This window comes from Podarcis bocagei (genome assembly GCF_964188305.1).
Source record: "Podarcis bocagei genome assembly, chromosome: 2".
NCBI classification, from domain to species: domain Eukaryota; kingdom Metazoa; phylum Chordata; class Lepidosauria; order Squamata; family Lacertidae; genus Podarcis; species Podarcis bocagei.
The window spans coordinates 45,917,604-45,934,578 of record NC_138126.1 but is presented as its reverse complement, the minus strand read 5'-3'; the positions used below and the strand labels follow the sequence as shown (position 1 = coordinate 45,934,578).

At 42.5% G+C, this 16,975-nt stretch overlaps 1 protein-coding gene across 4 annotated transcripts in view; it reads left to right on the top strand.

Moving 5' to 3' along the window:
• Window positions 1-16,975, top strand: part of PLXNA1 (plexin A1) — a 300,048-nt gene that overhangs the window by 159,503 nt on the left and 123,570 nt on the right. For all 4 annotated transcript variants that reach the window (XM_081183934.1, XM_081183932.1, XM_081183935.1 and 1 more), the window contains exons 5-8: window positions 1,053-1,153; window positions 6,586-6,709; window positions 6,910-7,063; window positions 8,822-8,921. In XM_081183934.1, the coding sequence (XP_081040060.1) occupies window positions 1,053-1,153; window positions 6,586-6,709; window positions 6,910-7,063; window positions 8,822-8,921 (479 nt within the window). The remainder of the gene's footprint in view (window positions 1-1,052; window positions 1,154-6,585; window positions 6,710-6,909; window positions 7,064-8,821; window positions 8,922-16,975) is intronic.

Sequence of the window (16,975 nt, the reverse complement as noted above, 5' to 3'; positions counted from 1 at the left end):
AGGGTGAGTGGGTGCATATACAAGGGAACAGGATCATAACACCAGGCCCCACCTCCCATCTGTGTTTTGTAGATACACAGCCTGGAGTATTTCTGTGCGTAGAACAGATTTGCAGCACCTCCTTTTAGCCCTGTTCCCAGGCTCCCGCTGTTTCCTTCCTCCCCCTTCGAAGCTGCCATGGCAGATTTTGCTTCTCAGCAGATGTTCAAAGAGGCTGCTCTGTGGTGGGGTCTGGACTAATAGCCCCCGTGCTTAATTTCCTAGGCACAGGGATGCCTCTGGGGAATGGAGAGGGACTTGAAAGCTTAAGAGCAGGCCTCTGTATCCCCCCCTTTCCCCCTGCTCTGATCACCAGCCTCAAAGAAATAGCAGGACGCCTCAGTTAACACTGGGCTTAGAAAGAGCCTTGGGCTTTGACCTATATTTTGTTGACCCTTTCATGGCTCCTGATGGTGTTTGGGTTTTTAATGTGGTGATAGCAAGGCATGGGATCTGGGGAAATTATTTTAATCCATGATCAAAGCGTGGCTCCTGCTCTTCTGTTTCTTCCTCCCCTTCCTCCACCACATGCACAGAAACAGCAGGGTCCTTGTGAGGTTTCCCAAATCTTTTGTTGCCCTTCCCACCTTCCATCGTACCTGTAATTTAGCTCTTTGTAACATTTGGAGCTTCCTTTTTTGCCCATTCGTGGTCCTACACCTTTAGTAATTTCAGTATGAGCTCAGTATGACGGCAACCTCTGAATATGCAGTTCTACAGATATCTAACTATTCTGGATTTCTGCCAATTTTGTACCATTGTATGCTTTGTGCCAATTAAAAAGTTGTGACTATGCCATGCTCTCCAACAGCAGAGACAGCCAACATAGTGCCCTCCAGATATTGGCGGACTACAATTCCTATCATCCTGAAGGTTTTCAGCCAAGCTGATGGGATATGTGTGTGATGGGAATCGTAGAGAAGGGACAAAGGTTCATGCAGCTGATAAAGGCTTGACTAGCCTGGAATTTCCTGATAGGAAAAATAATTTAACTGCCTGTCCTTGTCCCTCAGGTGACCCGTGTGCCAGTGGAGAGTTGTGAGCAATATACAACCTGTGCGCTATGTCTGGGCTCTAGGGACCCTCACTGTGGCTGGTGTGTCCTGCACAACATGTAAGTACCCAATGCCCTCTTCATATCCCTACAAGACTGGCAATTGCAGGAAGCCTTCTTTCTTACTCCTTGAATGCTTTTGAAGCTGCATTAGCAGGAGCTGGTAGCTAAGCTACAACTGCTGTTTTAACATCCTTTAATATGAATTATGTGCATTTGACAGAACACAAAAGTGACATAGTTCCTGCCCAGGACACTTACAGTCTGCATGAAATGGACAGACTAGGAATTGGGAGAGATTGGGGAGAGATAAGTGAGTATTGGGGATGAGGGAGAGGGAGGGGATAATTCAGGCATAGCAAACAACATGGCAGATGGCACAGGGTAGGGAGTAGACAAAGGTGGCAGTATGAACTGGCAAGAGGTGAGCTTGTACGGAGTATATTTGTCATGGTGGCTATCCATGTTCCAAAGCAGTATATGCCACTGAATACCAGCTGTTGGAGAGCAGCAGCAGGAGAGGGCAGTTTTCTTGAAGCTCTGTGTGCGGGTTTCCTGGAGGCTCCTGATTAACCACTGTAGGAAGAAGAACACAGGACTAAATTGGCTTTTGGTCTGGCCTGTTCCATTGGAGGTAATAAGAACATAAGAAGAGCCTGCTGAATTAGACCAATGGCCCACCTAGTCCAGCAACCTGTTCTCACAGTGACCAACTAGATGGCTGTGGGAAACCTGCAAGCCGGATTTGAGCACGAGAGCCCTCTCCCCTCCTGGAGCCTCCAGCGTGTGGTATTCAGAAGTATTGCTGTCTCCAGCTGTGAAGGCAGAGCATAGCCATCATGTCTAGTAGCCATGGATAGCTCTCTTCTCCATGAATTTGTTTAATCCTATTTTAAGACATCTAAGCTGGTGGCCAGGACTGCCATGATCTTCTTGTGGAATTCCAAAAGGCAGATTTTGCCTTAATCAGGAACTCATCAAGATGTGTTTTTTTTTGGGGGGGGGGGAAGCCACTGTCTCTTACCCTTGGTTGACCTGACACACCCACACCCTGTCTGCAGTATGTGGATAATTATACACATCTACCTCACAGGATTGTTCTCAGGATTACTGTGATAATGTATGTGAAGTGCTTTTAGCGCTCATAAGAAGTGCTATAATTATGATTCCGTGATAAGGCATGACATATTTCCTACAAGGAGATTATCTCTTTATAGGAAAATCCATGTATATCATTGTGTGAGGTATGGTGTGATCATTGTATTTTTTAAAATACTTTTATGAATGCCACGGGTTGAAGAAGCTGCTATCTCTACTGACCTCCCAACCTGTATAATAAACATTCATGACATGCTTTAAATATGCAAGGGGGAAGTGTGTCTGATGTGGCTCATGGTTTGGTTTAAGCCTGAGGACTAGAAACCTTGTGAAGAGATTAGTAATAACTTTTGCAAGATATAATGAAAATAGATAAATTTTGGATCTGAAGCTCTTCTGTGACTTTCCATTTCTGGGCTCAACATATAATTCTGCAAAAACCATTATTCCCGGTCTCCAGTTTTTTTTCCCATTCACTTATCTTTTGAAGACTGCCCCCACTCCTCTCTCCTGCAGCTTTGAGTATACAGTGGTGCCCCGCAAGACGAAATTAATTCGTTCCGCAATTTTTGTCGTCTAGCGAATTTTTCGTCTTGCGAAGCACGAAATCCCATAGGAATGCATTGAAAATCAATTAATGCGTTCCTATGGTCAAAAAAAGTCCAAACAAAGCCAAATTTGGTACAACAACAGTTTATTAACTGCTCTTTAAAGTCACACATACTGTAAAGAGCAGTTCAAAAATTGAAGGAACAATAAATTAAGTTTCTAAACAAAACATGTCTTTGTTTTTAGACAAAGGAAACAAAGCCGCGAGACGTTTTCGTCTTGCGAAGCAAGCCCATAGGGAAATTTCGTCTTGCGAGGCAAATCGAAAACGGAAAAACCTTTCGTCTAGCGAGTTTTTTGTCTTGCGAGGCATTCGTCTTGCGAGGTACCACTGTATTTGCTACAGGTGCACTATTGGCGAATTAGCTGCTTTGCTTGGGTGACTAGTCTTGCGGAGGTCTCAACCTGGAATCTCATGACTTGAAGGGAGGGGAGCAGCAAAAAGTCCAGCTCAGCAGATTTCACACTGACTGTACCAGTGTCTAATAGCAGTGTCCATTGCAGCTTCCAGTAGAGTCCCTTTCTTACCCTGCTGAGCTGCCACAAACCTTAATGTGGAACTGGACACTGCAGGAGACCAAGAAGTGGATTGGCTAGTCTTTGGCAGTCTGCATCAGGCAGGGGCAAGTGGGCCTTATCTGTCCAGTGTTGCCTCTACAGTCCATCTTACATTGCTGCAGAGCTGATTGACAGCAGCCTGCTCCAAGCTACCAGTTGTCTAGTGTGTGTGTGTGTGTGTGTGTGCGCGCGCGCACGTGTACGCATTCTGGATATCAGGCATGTAGGGTGGTTTGAGATCTTAAAACACAGCTTCCTGTCCTGAAAAGCAGCAGGAATCTTTCCCGCTCAAAGCACAGATGGACAAAAGCCATGCGTCCAAAAGAGTACTGCTCATGTATATCATTGTCCAGCCTTTTTGTGAGAGACAGCATCATCTTAAGAGCATTGTGTGTGTTTTAGTAAAAAACCTGCTCTGAGTCCATTGAATGGCATGAAACAGAAGGCGACCATTCAAGTCCATCAGCCCTTGGATTTGAAAACATCTTATTCTTGTCTTGCCTGTAGTTCAGAGGGAAACATATTCAAATCTCCTTTAAACACATACCTACTTCTTGGCATGAAATGCCAAGGTTTCTGGCACTGGAATGTTTCTAGCTATGATGGCTGACAGCACCTAGCTGCAGATGCCACACTGCTCCCTGTTTGTCAGTTGAGGAGAGAAGTCAAGGACTCTAGAGATTATTCCCTTTGACAACTGCCCTGATCTGCGGAGATCTGGAGAGGCTGTCTTTCTTCAGAACTGCAACCCAGGACCATCTGGCGAGCTGGTAATACCTTAGGAATGAATAGTAAGCAGTAATCCTGTTTTAGTTAGCTTGAGAAAGAGAATATGGGGGCTCTGCATCTCTAAATATTAACATGCAGTATGTCCCTTGCAGACTAACACCTATCTACTAAACCCTCTCTCTCATTCTCTCCCTTTGCTAATATTTGGTCCTCTTCTGAAAATGGCTTGCACTTGCCATTTAGCTCCCTGCTAGTGATCTAATTTGGCCTGCGACCCAAAGGCCCTTAAACCTAGCAAATGGGCCTCCCCACATGGGAGCAGAGTTGCAACTTGGAATAGAAGGAATGAAACATCAAGGAAAAGGCATTGGGGAGGAGACGTTTCCTCTGGGCTAGAGGGAAAAACCTCCTCGGAAGCCGCAAAGCCCTGACTGTTTAGCCATGTGGAGCATTTTAATTAAACTCAGAAACATCTCTTTCCCTGAAGCACCTTGGGGAGATGGGTGGGATGCAGAAGTGGTTCAGGAACTCCACAGCGCGATGTCATGCTGGCACTTGCTCAGGAGATAAATCACCAAGATTACCGGGACCTTGAAAGGCGCATGTGTATCTGCTCTTCTGTATTGCCCTCCGCTTAATTAAAATGCTTTTCCGTAATGAAATAATGTTATCGCAGATGCAGGGAGGAGAAATGAAGGAAACTCGTTTAAACTCATTAAATGGAGGCAGCGTTACCTGGATAGAACAGTGCTCTGGGGGCAGGGGAGTGCCTCTCCCCCCACCCCACCCTTGTAGTAAAGCAAGTGGGATGTGGGATGGCTTCCCATAGGGCAGAAAGGAAAGTGAAGCAGAACTTCATCTAGGATAAATTAATGCAAGGGATTAGAAGTGCATGGAGCCAGGGTGGTGTAGCCTGTTAGTGGGAGAGTCCTGTGATAAGCAGATTTGAACATAACAATGCACAGGTACCTGCTGGCATCTCTGGCATACAGTAGTGGTTGAGAGCCTGAGCTATAAATTAGGAAGTCCCTGGTTTGAATCTCACCCCTAGGTGGCCTTAGGCAAACCAGTCACAGCCTCAGTTTTTCTGCTTCCCCTATTTACAGTATGGGAGATACTGTAAATTGTAAGTGTTACCGCTGGAAAAGGTATGTGAAGTGCTCTGAACACTAGCAAGTGCCATACAAATGCTTATTATTGTTATCAGGCCATTAAGTGTTCTGAATAGATTTTTAGTTTAGTTTATTGTGTTAGCTAAATGCCTTAATAACCAGCATAGAATTCAGCTGCTATATGCAGATGAAACAGATATCTCATAACAGTGCTGTCCAAATAAAAACAATGTCCATTTTAACTAATTCAGTTTGGACCAGAGAAATCAGTACTTCAAGTCATTGGAGGGGGGGCAGGGGGAAAGAATATAAATAGTGATAAAAGTTAAAAAATAATGTGGTTTTTAAAAAGACTTGGTTTATGAAGAAAAGGGAACCAAAGCCTTTCAATTACCTGAGGCCAGAAGAGCAAAGCTGCCGCTTTTCCAACAATTTAATTGCAGTAATATGCAGATCTCATAACTAGATAATAGCTTTCTGACAGCAGAGAGAACTTTTTCTGATGCCATTGATATGTTATACTTTTTCACCCCACCACCAAGATTAATTTTCATAGTGGAAAAAGTAATGTGTAAAATAACCTTCAGAAGCCCAGTTTTTATTATTCAGATACGATTTGAGACATTGAAGTACAATAGCAAACCGTTATTATACTGCCCTGCAACTAAACAAGATGTTTCTTTGTAGTGTTAGAACCTGCTTCAAGCACCAGAATACGATATAGAAATAAGAAGCTAAATTGCATGAGAGAGATGCTTACAGCAGGGATCACCAACGTAGTGCCTGTGAATGAGCCTGCAGAGGCCTTCCCTGGTATCAAGCAGATTCCCCCCCCCCCCCGGCTGAAGTTCAGCTTGAAAGAAGCATTCTGTTGTGGCCAATAGAATAGGTTGCGCCTTTGTCTCATTTCTTTAATGTAATCATAGACCCGAACAAAATAAAAGCAACAGCCATAAAATAAAATGGGTTGTGATGCATATATAGATATATGATACAATATGTCAGGAATATTAAAATGTGGAAATTAAAAGCAAGTCAAAAGGAATCTTATAAATAAATAACATAACATAACCAAATTAAAAACTGTAACAGCAGCTGTACAGGATAGGTTTAATCAGGGGAGATTCTGCAGGCAGAAGGAGAAAACTAGTCATAATCTCTGTGGCTGGAAATCTTGAGAGGATCTTGAGAAAATAGGAGTAACCAATCTAATTTGGTCATTAGAAGAGGCTGCTGCAGCTGTTGTGTGGCACCCAGAAACGTTTGCAAAAAATAGGTAGCAAAGGAGCAAAGAGAGAACTTGGGGTGTTGAAGTAGCACACACGTTACTGCTCATAACCTAAAACCACAACAGTGTAATGGATGCTGCCTTCTGCTTCCCCACAGCTGCTCACGGAAGGACCGTTGTGAAAGAGCTGATGAACCTCAGCGCTTTGCTTCAGATCTACGCCAGTGCGTCCAGCTCACCATCCAGCCCAAGAACATATCGGTCACCATGTCAGAAGTCCCGGTAGGTGGCTTAGCTTCACTTTGGTTGGCCTTGCTTAATACCAGTACATTTCTTTAGGATGTTGAGTCCGTCTGGAACAGTCTGGGCTTGGGAGAAGGTGCACTATGTGGTCTTGGTTCTTAGATCTTTTGTCTTAATGAACCATGGAACAGGTGTTCGCTTGTTTTCTGTGTGTGACATTCTCCTTCCTGTTCTCTCAGCTGGTTCTGCAGGCCCGGAATGTCCCTGATCTCTCTGCTGGCGTGAACTGCTCATTTGAAGATTTTACGGAGTCTGAAAGTCGCATTGAAGATGGCAAGATCTACTGTAGTTCTCCTTCTGCAAAAGATGTCATCCCCATTACCAGAGGGCGAGGTGAGTTTGGGGTTTCTTGTCAGCTAGCACCAATGGAGTCCAGAGCAAAAGTTCGGGGGGGGGGTAGGATATTTGATTACATACTTCAGAGAACATGAGTTTTCAAAAAACAAAACAAAAACAGCCCCATTTGAGTAACACAATAGCTGAGCTAATATCGCTCAGTTTATTTATTGCCATGATGTAAGATGCTATGGATTATCCAGGTTATTTTTAAACCTGTTTGCTGCTGTGGGAAGGCTCTTTCTACTGTGCTTGTGTATGTGATTTTGAGAGTATTCATATCCTATAATGCTGAGGGGGAATTGTAAGTTGTAGGCACCTTGGGGTGCACTTCCCCCTCCATTGGTATTTGTAGAGTGAAAATAGACATTAACTTCCCTTGAGGGAGCTGAAGTGGCACAGAGGAGGAGCCAACCGCATCCTCTGCAGTGCGGTTGAATCTGGTATAAAGGCTTTCACTCTGGACAGCCAGGAACGTGAACTATGCAAAAGTATTTTTCTCTTTCTGTCTCCGCATGGAAGGCAGGCAGTCTAGACCTTTGTGCCATGGTAGGCTGTCCTTTGCTCAGTTCAGATAGCATGTCATATTTGAGGGACAGAAGAGTTCAAAATACCAATATCTATACCTTCTGTGAGAAGGATCAACATATTTATGAGCAGGAGAGCAGCGACTGAGGCAGAGAATTTGAAGAAAGGAGAAGACAGGGAGAAAGAAGGCAAATGACTGAAGGGTGCATTTACGGAGTGGCAGGGAATATATTGTTACTATTCTATTTAGTAAGGAATGTATGTGCTACCCTTGGCCAAGGTGATTTACATGTCCTCACCACGGTTCGAAACTCCCACTGTTCTAGGCACATTTTGCGACAGGGAATTTCATTAGCGCGAGCAGTTTCTGAGCTCTGGGCGCAGTACTACGCTAAGATTTCAGATTAAAACTGCAGAGTGGAAGGAGAGGAGGACCTTTTTCTTTCTACCTCACCACTTCCAGCTGCTCTCTGAAGACTGGAGAAGAGACCCTCTTAAGAATATTAGGGGGACGGGCAAGGGAAAGACTAGACTGTGTGAGAAATGAACATAATATTTTAGCTACAGTTCATTCATTTTCAGCTTTGTATTCTTGTTACAAAAAAGCATGCCTAGACATTCCGTTGTTGTGCCCATAACCTAGGTTTAAGGTGCCATTTAGCTCCTAGCTTTCATATCTCAGTTTCTAACACTGGTTCTCACTATAACTGGGAATAGCAACATGAGACTGGTCCAGTGGTTTGCTTGGGCTGATTGCTGAGTAAGGCATAATTGTTACATACCTCCTAGATTCCTGGCCTCAATACGATCAATAACCCACAGGTTTCCCAATAATTCCACAAGAGGCTCCTAAATTTGACAAAGACAGATTCCCTCCTTACCTGTGGAGGTAGTAGAAAGCCAAATGTTAACTCTGAACTAGGCAGTTGGAGGCCCCTGGTACTCTTCTTCCACCTGTCATTTTACTTACATGCTGAGCAGGATCACCTATCCTCTGCATCCTGCTAGATTTTTAGTGCAGGTCACACACTTCTCTTCAACATCAATAAACTAGTGTTTTTGTCCGCTAACTAGGATTCATTGGAACTGCCTCTCAGCCCAAACAAAGTCACTGCAAGCCTCACTCATTTGCGTGCTGCCAAACCCTGCACTCTGTTTTCCCAGATGCCCATGCTGCTATTTCTCTCTTTAATATCTGATCTATTTTCTGCCTGTTTTCTGTTCTAGGCGACAAGCGAGTGGTAAAGCTCTACCTCAAATCCAAGGAGACTGGGAAGAAGTTTGCAGCTGTGGATTTTGTCTTTTACAACTGCAGTGTTCACCAATCGTAAGTGATATAAAACAACTTCCCCTCCTCTGGTTTTTGAGCTTATTCTGGGGGAAAGCTGCAAATAGCATGTGGCAGACATAATAAAACTGGGGAGAAAGGCAGATGTGTGCAGTGTCAAATCTTGTTAAATACAGAGGGGGGTATTTGGGGGTTGCCACACTTATTGTAAGGAAAGCCAAGCCACCTTGCCTTGCTGTTAAAGTTTGCTTTGGGCAAGAAGCTTCTTGGGCATCAGAAACCACATCAAGCTGAGAGGATTATCCTTTTCTTTTGTCTTGGTGAAAAGAAACTGCACTGTGTTCATTGACTACTGGTGTAAGAAATGGTTTAGTCAGGAGCATCTGAGTAAACAGGTTTGGCATAATTGCTGGACCTCAATGACTGTGTGTGTGTGTGTGTGTGTGTGTGTGTGTGTGTGTGTGTGTGTGTTTTGCTCTGCTTGCCAGTTGGAAGTGTAATTTCGCCTGCAGAACCCTATTTATGAATTCTTACCCATGAGGAGAACTTGGGTATCTCCAGTTGAAAGGATCAAATAACAGTTGGAGTGAAAGACTTCTTCCAGGGACCTTAGAGACCCCCTGCCTCTCAGATTAGACATTACTGGGCTAGATGAGCAAAGTGTCTGGCCTGCTAGAAAGCAGCTTCCTATGTTTCCTGTGTAGGTGTGAATTGATGATTGGTAGCACAGTTTGATCTGACTGCATCTGCTAGAGGCCTAACCTCATGTATAGCTTTAATACAGCCCATCAGCACCCAGCAGGTTCTAATTTAGAACCTCATTTTCATATAAGCCGCACTGTAAAAAACTATAAAAACTAAATCTGTGATCTCCCAATGTTTATGCTTTACAGCAATCTATAGATGGGAGCGACCTCTGTGGCATCAAGTGTTTCTGTGACAGAAAGCTAAATAGGGCAAAACTGTCTGTGCTACCCAGAAGGGAGCGTTTGCATGCTGGATCCCAGGCTGCAATGGTGAAATGGAAGATCCTGGTTAACGAAGGCATTTGTTAAGAGTTTCTCCAAATGAAATAAACAAGGCCTTAGCTTTGGCATCTGCTTTCATTGTGCCTTTGCATGCTATGGGTGCCATATCTCACCCATAATGGGGTTGTGGTATGATCTCTGAAAGGAAGGATTTTCTGTGCCCGAGTAACCAGTCTGAACGCTTCTACCGTACGCTGCTACAGTTCACTCGTTTGGTTTTTGTTGCCTGTTTGTAGCTTTCATAGCCCCAGCCCTGTCCTACAGCCTCTAGGGCAGTGGAGGGTATGGCTATACTGAAGCCACACCATGTCAAAGTACACAAGCCAGTCTGGGAACAGTCAGCAACACCCTAAACCAGGGGTAGGCAACCTAAGGCCTGTGGGCCAGATGCGGCCCAATCACCTTCTTAATCCGGCCCACGGATGTTTTCACACGAGTATAATGTGCCCTTTTATTTAAAATACATCTCTGGGTTATTCGTGGGGCCTGCCTGGTGTTTTTACATGAGTAGAATGTGTGCTTTTATTTAAAATGCATTTCTGGGGCATAGGAATTCGTTCATCTCCCCCCCCCCCCAAAAAAAAATAGTCCGGCCCCCCACATAGTCAGAGGGACGGTGGACCAGCCCACAGCTGAAAAAGGTTGCTGACCCCTGCCCTAAACCATGTATGAGATGGCCCCCCCCCTTGCTCCCAACCGCATGTCAGGGGTGGGTTGGGCCGACTGTGGGTGCTGGCGCATGCTGATGACTTCACACACAGGCACTGTGCGCTTATCAGCTAGCCCAGTAACTGGCTGGGGGTGAGGGGTGTGCCCATTTAAATCCCTCACAGAGAATGCACAGTAGGGGGAATAGAGGAAAAGAGAGGAGGAGAGAGTGGGGGGTAGCAATATTGTGTATTCAGTTTGTTTCTCGAATATAGGCCATCCAGGGAGATAACCAGAGGGGCAATAAATACAATCTTAACCACTTAGGTGTTTTGGTATTGCTTTTTTGTTTTCCAGATAAGAATGCAGGTTAAGTACAGATTAAGGTGGTTTTGATGTGCCCCTCCCCAGGGAGCATATGTTAAAGAGCTAAAACATCCTATACTTTAAATGTGACTTTGTATTTTTTTTTAAAGATATTTATTAGAAGTTTAAAAATTACAGAAAAAAGAAAGCAATAAAAAAATTTAACAAAACATACATTACAATACATAAAAAGAAAAACATAGAAAGACAATACAACAATACAACAAAAAGAAACAATAACACTCAAACACACATCCAATATTCCATATCTTTACCTTTCATTTACTTATTTCATCGACCTCTTCACACCTCCCTTTTTTGTATTCTAGTTCAGTTAATTGTTTCAGTAAATTCTTTCCATCTTTCTCAATTTTTGTTCTATAATTTATCTTAACGGTCTAACCTTAAATTTTTCTTTTGGCCCATTATCAATCAGCTTTTACTTAATTCTTAATTACATTTCTGCTAAAACCATGTAACGTCATTCCAGCATCCTTCTAACATTCATTAATTTTGCAATATTTTTGTAAATATACTTTAAATTTTTTCCAATCTTCTTCCACCGACTCTTCTCCCTGGTCTCGGATTCTGCCAGTCATTTCCGCCAGTTCCATGTAGTCCATCAGCTTCATCTACCATTCTTCCCTGGTGGGTAGATCTTGTGTCTTCCAGTACTTTGCAAAAAGTATTCTTGCTGCTGTTGTGGCGTACATAAAAAAGTCCTATCTTTCCTTGGCACCAATTGGCCAACCATGCCCAGGAGAAAGGCCTCTGGTTTCTTCAGGAAGGTATATTTAAATACCTTTTTCATTTCATTATAGATCATCTCCCAGAATGCCTTAATCTTTGGGCATGTCCACCAAAGGTGAAAGAACGTACCTTCAGTTTCATTACATTTCCAACATTTATTATCGGGCAAATGATAAATTTTTGCAAGCTTGACTGGTGTTATGTACCACCTGTAAATCATTTTCATTAAATTCTCTTTTAAGGTATTACATGCCGTAAATTTCATACCAGTGGTCCATAACTGTTCCCAGTCAGCCATCATAATATTATGTCTAACATCTTGTGCCCATTTAATCACAGCAGATTTCACCGTTTCATCTTGAGTATTCCATTTCAACAGCAAGTTATACATTCTTGACAAATTCTTAACTTTAGGGTCTAGCAATTCTGTTTCCAATTTTGATTTTTCCACCTGGAAGCCTAGTTTTTTGTCCAAATTATATGCCTCCATTATTTGATAATAGTGGAGCCAGTCTCGCACTCTGTTTTTTAATTTGTCAAAAGTCTGCAGTTTTAATCTGTCTCCCTCTTGTTCCAAAATTTCCCAATACTTGGCCATTTGACCTCCATATTGAGTTTTTCTGAGCCTTTGCTTCCATTGGTGACAACCATCTTGGGGTTTTATTTTCTAACAAATCCTTATATCTTATCCAAACATTAAACAGTGCTTTTCTGACAATATGGTTTTTGAACGCTTTGTGTGCTTTAACCTTGTCATACCACAGATATGCATGCCAACCAAATACATTATTGAAACCTTCCAAATCCCAACACATCCGTGTTTTCCAGAAGCATCCATTCTCTCAGCCAACAAAATGCGGCTGATTCATAGTAAAGTTTAAGGTCTGTCAGGGCAAATCCACCTCTTTCTTTAGCATCTGTTAATATCTTAAATTTTATACGAGGCTTCTTGCCCTGCCAGACAAATCTAGAGATATCTCTCTGCCACTTCTTGAAACAGTCCATTTTGTCCAAAATTTGCAATGTTTGAAACAAAAACAGCATTCTTGGCAATACGTTCATTTTTATCACAGCAATTCGGCCTAACAACGATAGCTTCAAATTTGACCATATTTCTAAATCCTTTTTCACTTCAGTCCAACATTTTTCATAGTTATCCTTAAATAAATTCACAGCAGTCATGTTAACCCCTAAATATTTCACTTTTTTAACCAGTGTCAATCCTGTCTCCTTCTGAAACTTATCTCTCTCAATCTCAGTTAGATTTTTCTCTAAAACTTTAGTTTTCGTCTTATTCAACTTAAAGCCTGCTACCTGACCAAATTCTTGAATCAGTTCTAATACTCTTTTAGTGCTTGATTCTGGCTCCTGTAAAGTCAATACCAAATCATCAGCAAATGCTTTCAATTTGTACTGTTTGGCTCCCACTTGTATACCTTTTACCAATTGGTCCCTTCTAATCATATTTAACAAAACCTCCAGGACCGATATAAAAAGCAATGGAGAGATTGGGCAACCTTGTCGTGTTCCTTTCTCAATCTTAAATTCTTCCGTCACTACATTGTTCACGATTAATTTAGCCTTTTGTTCTGAGTAAATTGCACCTATACCGTTTCCAAAACCTTGACCAACCCCCATCCCCAATAAATTCTTCTTCATAAAACTCCAAGAAGTGTTGTCAAAGGCTTTCTCCGCGTCCACAAATATCAAAAATGCTTTAGTATTAATCTTCACTTGTAACTTTTCTAAGATATTAATTATATTAATCTTCCGAGTCTGAAGGCTCTCACAATTTTAAACTCCTCTTTTTCCAAATCCAAGTCCCAGTGGGCTGCGAATTCCTCCGTAAGATAGTCTACCAGAGAGTCTTTTTCTAGTTCAGAAAATGTGACTTTGTAGGCTTGCTAAATTACTTGACTGACCCTTGGGCTGTGTTCAAATGTAGTGGTTTGGGGGAAATGGCATCACAGGTGTAATGGGGAGGACTAGTGAACCATGTGTGGCCATCCTCCCATCATACCCAGGTTTCCTATCCCTGATTATAGTATTATGAGAATTAAGTTTCAGTGATCTTTTTGCTTATGTGTTCTCCCGTTCTCTGGTGCAACCGAGAGGAGGAGATGGGAATTTTCTTACGCTTTCTTGACAGTTTAGTTATTGCACAAATCCTAAACTGTGGTTTATTTTATCTATGGTTAGTTGAAATAAGTCAGCCTCATAAACTGTGGTTTGAAGTTGGCTTGTTTCAGCAAACCATAGTTATATTTAACCACAGTTTGTCTGGTTGCCGGTGACACAAGCAGCAGTTAGTTGTAAAAAAAGTGAAGCAAAAGCTTCCAGGCTCCAAAGAAGGGGGGTAGTGCAGGAGTCCGGGGTTTGCTGAGGCTTGTTATGATTTAGCATTACATTGGAATTTAATGTTGAAGTTCAGATTACTGAGTAACCTATAATTCTAGTCATACAGTTACAGTGTGATAGGTTGGGAAGATTAATGGGCAGGAGAAAATAATAATCAAACAATTAGAAGGGGTAGCCTGAAGCTATTCTGCATAAAATGGCTTCAAAGGCAGCTCTTCACACAAGATGAATTCTTTAAACTTTAAAAAGGAAGGAGCAGCCAAGAGACGGAAGAATCCCAAAAGGTGCCAAGATACCAGAAGTGAAACCTGCTATTTCAGTATTGAGGCCTGCTGGTGAAATGTCTGTCAGGAAAGGCGGGGGGAGGAAGAGAGCCTGCGGGGGCCTGCCTAGACTTGTCTGCTGGGAAGATGCTCTTATCCAGCAGCATGCTCTAGTCTAGGGTATAAAAGTTGGACAGCAGGTTGGAGCAGTCAGGACTCTGATCCGGGCAACAGAGTCTGTAATATGCACAAAGGAAAGTCCCATCAAGGCCCTTTCTGACACGGAGGAGATGCCAAGTCTGCTGCTGGGAAATTATTCCCACCTGCTGTTCCTTCAGAGCGCAGATCGTGGCTCCTGTGGGATGGGGGGAAGAGAGGAGGCGAGGATTCTTTTGAGCTAGATTTTCTGTCTTACCAAGGTTTTCTTACCTTGGTTTTCTTCGAAGGAGAGATTTCTTACTCAGTCTTTCATGTTTGTTCGATCTTGACAGTTGGATAAGTTTTGGCACAGGCAGGTTTCCAGTTCAATTTGGTGTTCAGGTTCATGTCTGACCTGTTAAATCTGAAGCTCTCTTTCACCCACATTGGCTAAAATGCAGGATCTAAAAAGAAGTCATAATCTTTCCTTTCCTTTTCACATAAGTTGGTGAAATTTGCAGGGAAATGGAGCCTTTCCAGGGTGGGTTAAGCCTGCCAAATTTCAGGGAGATCCAGCCAGTGTTTTGTGTGTTTGCTTGCTGGGAACCTTTAAAGAGTTTTTTCTTAAAAATGGAAAAGTCTCTAACTTCTATATTTTCTGCCAGAACTGGATTCAATTTGTTGTCATAGCTGCCCCTTCTGGGGCAATGATGTGTGCCAAATTTCAGAAAAATAGGCACAGTGGTTCTCCTACAAGGGCTGACTGTTTTGAGGTGGGGATATAGAAATCACATTCCCTTCCCTAATTTTGTTGCTGGACAATCAGGGGGACATATGAGAGAGGTTTCCCTTGCCAGAGTTCAGACAAATAAAGGTTATTGTGCAGCTAGGTGATTTTACCTCCTTTTTTTTTTAAGAAACTGAAAAAATCACCTCACAATTCGAGGTACACTCAGAGCCAATACATATGCCTGGTATATACCACTGTTTGACACAAATACCCAATAAAAAAGTAAATGTGGTTTTAAAAAACCAAAGGTTGTCACTTTAAACTAGAACATTGCAGGCCAAGCGTGATGAGACTTTTTTAAAAAATGTAATGTATGCAGAACATAAAAAGCAGAATAACCTGCAGTTAAGCAGGAACTGAAGCTGATTTATAGCCAGGTTGAATTTTAATTTTAGATGAATTATTTTAAAAAGCAAATTATGGTTGTATTAATATTTATAAAATCATTTTAGAGCTATTGATGACAGTGGTTGTTTATAATCGGGTTTTTTGCTTTGTTTCCTTCTTGCCTTGCTGTCTTTGGGGTTTAAAGGTCTTCACAAAGACCAATCATGGAAAAAAGAAATATTAGTCACCATGTACTAGATGCAACCAGTTAGCAATCCGATTGGAACTGCACTTGCCTGCAAATAATTCCCCATGCCTGTTGCTAAGTGAATTGCTTAAGCAAAACACTTCCTGTGTCTTTCCAAGCACAGTTGCCTACTAATGCCAGTAGTGTCTTTTTGTAACATTTTCTAAAAACCCAAACAAGATGCTCTGTTTCTTTAGCCTTAACTTCTCTCCCCCCCCCCTAAACTATGTTAATCTTGGCTAGGCTTCTAAACTATGCACACGTACTAGCCTGTTTTCCAAGCTGAGGAATGTAGGGTCTGGCCTCATCTCTAAAAGGAGGCTTGTGGAGGAAAATCAGATTCTAAGTGATATTATGCCTCACATTTTCAGCGACCAATTCATTATCTGTCAGGCAATAACTAGTGCTATACATACAGAGTGGGGAACGTAAGCAGAACTGTGGTTAACTGGGCCAAAGGTCATCCAGTCCATCGTTGTGCTTCAAACAGCGGCCATCCAGATGTATCTGAGCATCAAGGCAACAGCACTCTTCTGTTGCTTGCCCTCAGCAGCTAGAATCACAGGCATAACAGTCGCCATGGTTGATAACCATTAAAAGACTTACCCTTCATGAATAGCCATGTGACTGCGTGTGTGTATATATCTATATTTGTGTAGGCTCTGTGGGTATTAAAGGCGCACCAGGCAGCAGTTGCAGATTGGTCTTTGTCTGTGACCTACAAGTGCTACATGTTTCTTGGATATGTTTTGACACGGCCACTTTCCTGATGGTCACGTTAGCACTTAAGCGGCCACCTTTTTGGCCCGCTGCTGCAAAACCATTATTCGTGAGGTTTAGTTTCTAAAAGGTAGCTTTTCAGTGTCTTTGACAGAATCCCTGGGGTCCCCATGACTTCTGGCATGTCGGTTACTGACAGGTTAGTTTGTTCCGTTTCTTTTTTAGAATATTTGTTTATTGAGGTTTTCAATTAAGTACTGACAAAATGGATAATGTAAGAAAGCAATAGCACCAACGTGCACGTAAATGGAAACATAAATTAACATGAACATTTCTGTTTGATCACTTATTTGCATAGTGGTGGGGCGTCCTGGAAACCTGCTGTTAAATGTAGGCAATACTGAACTGTATGGACCAGTGGCCTGACTGTATAAAGCAGCCTCCCGCATTTGTTGAAT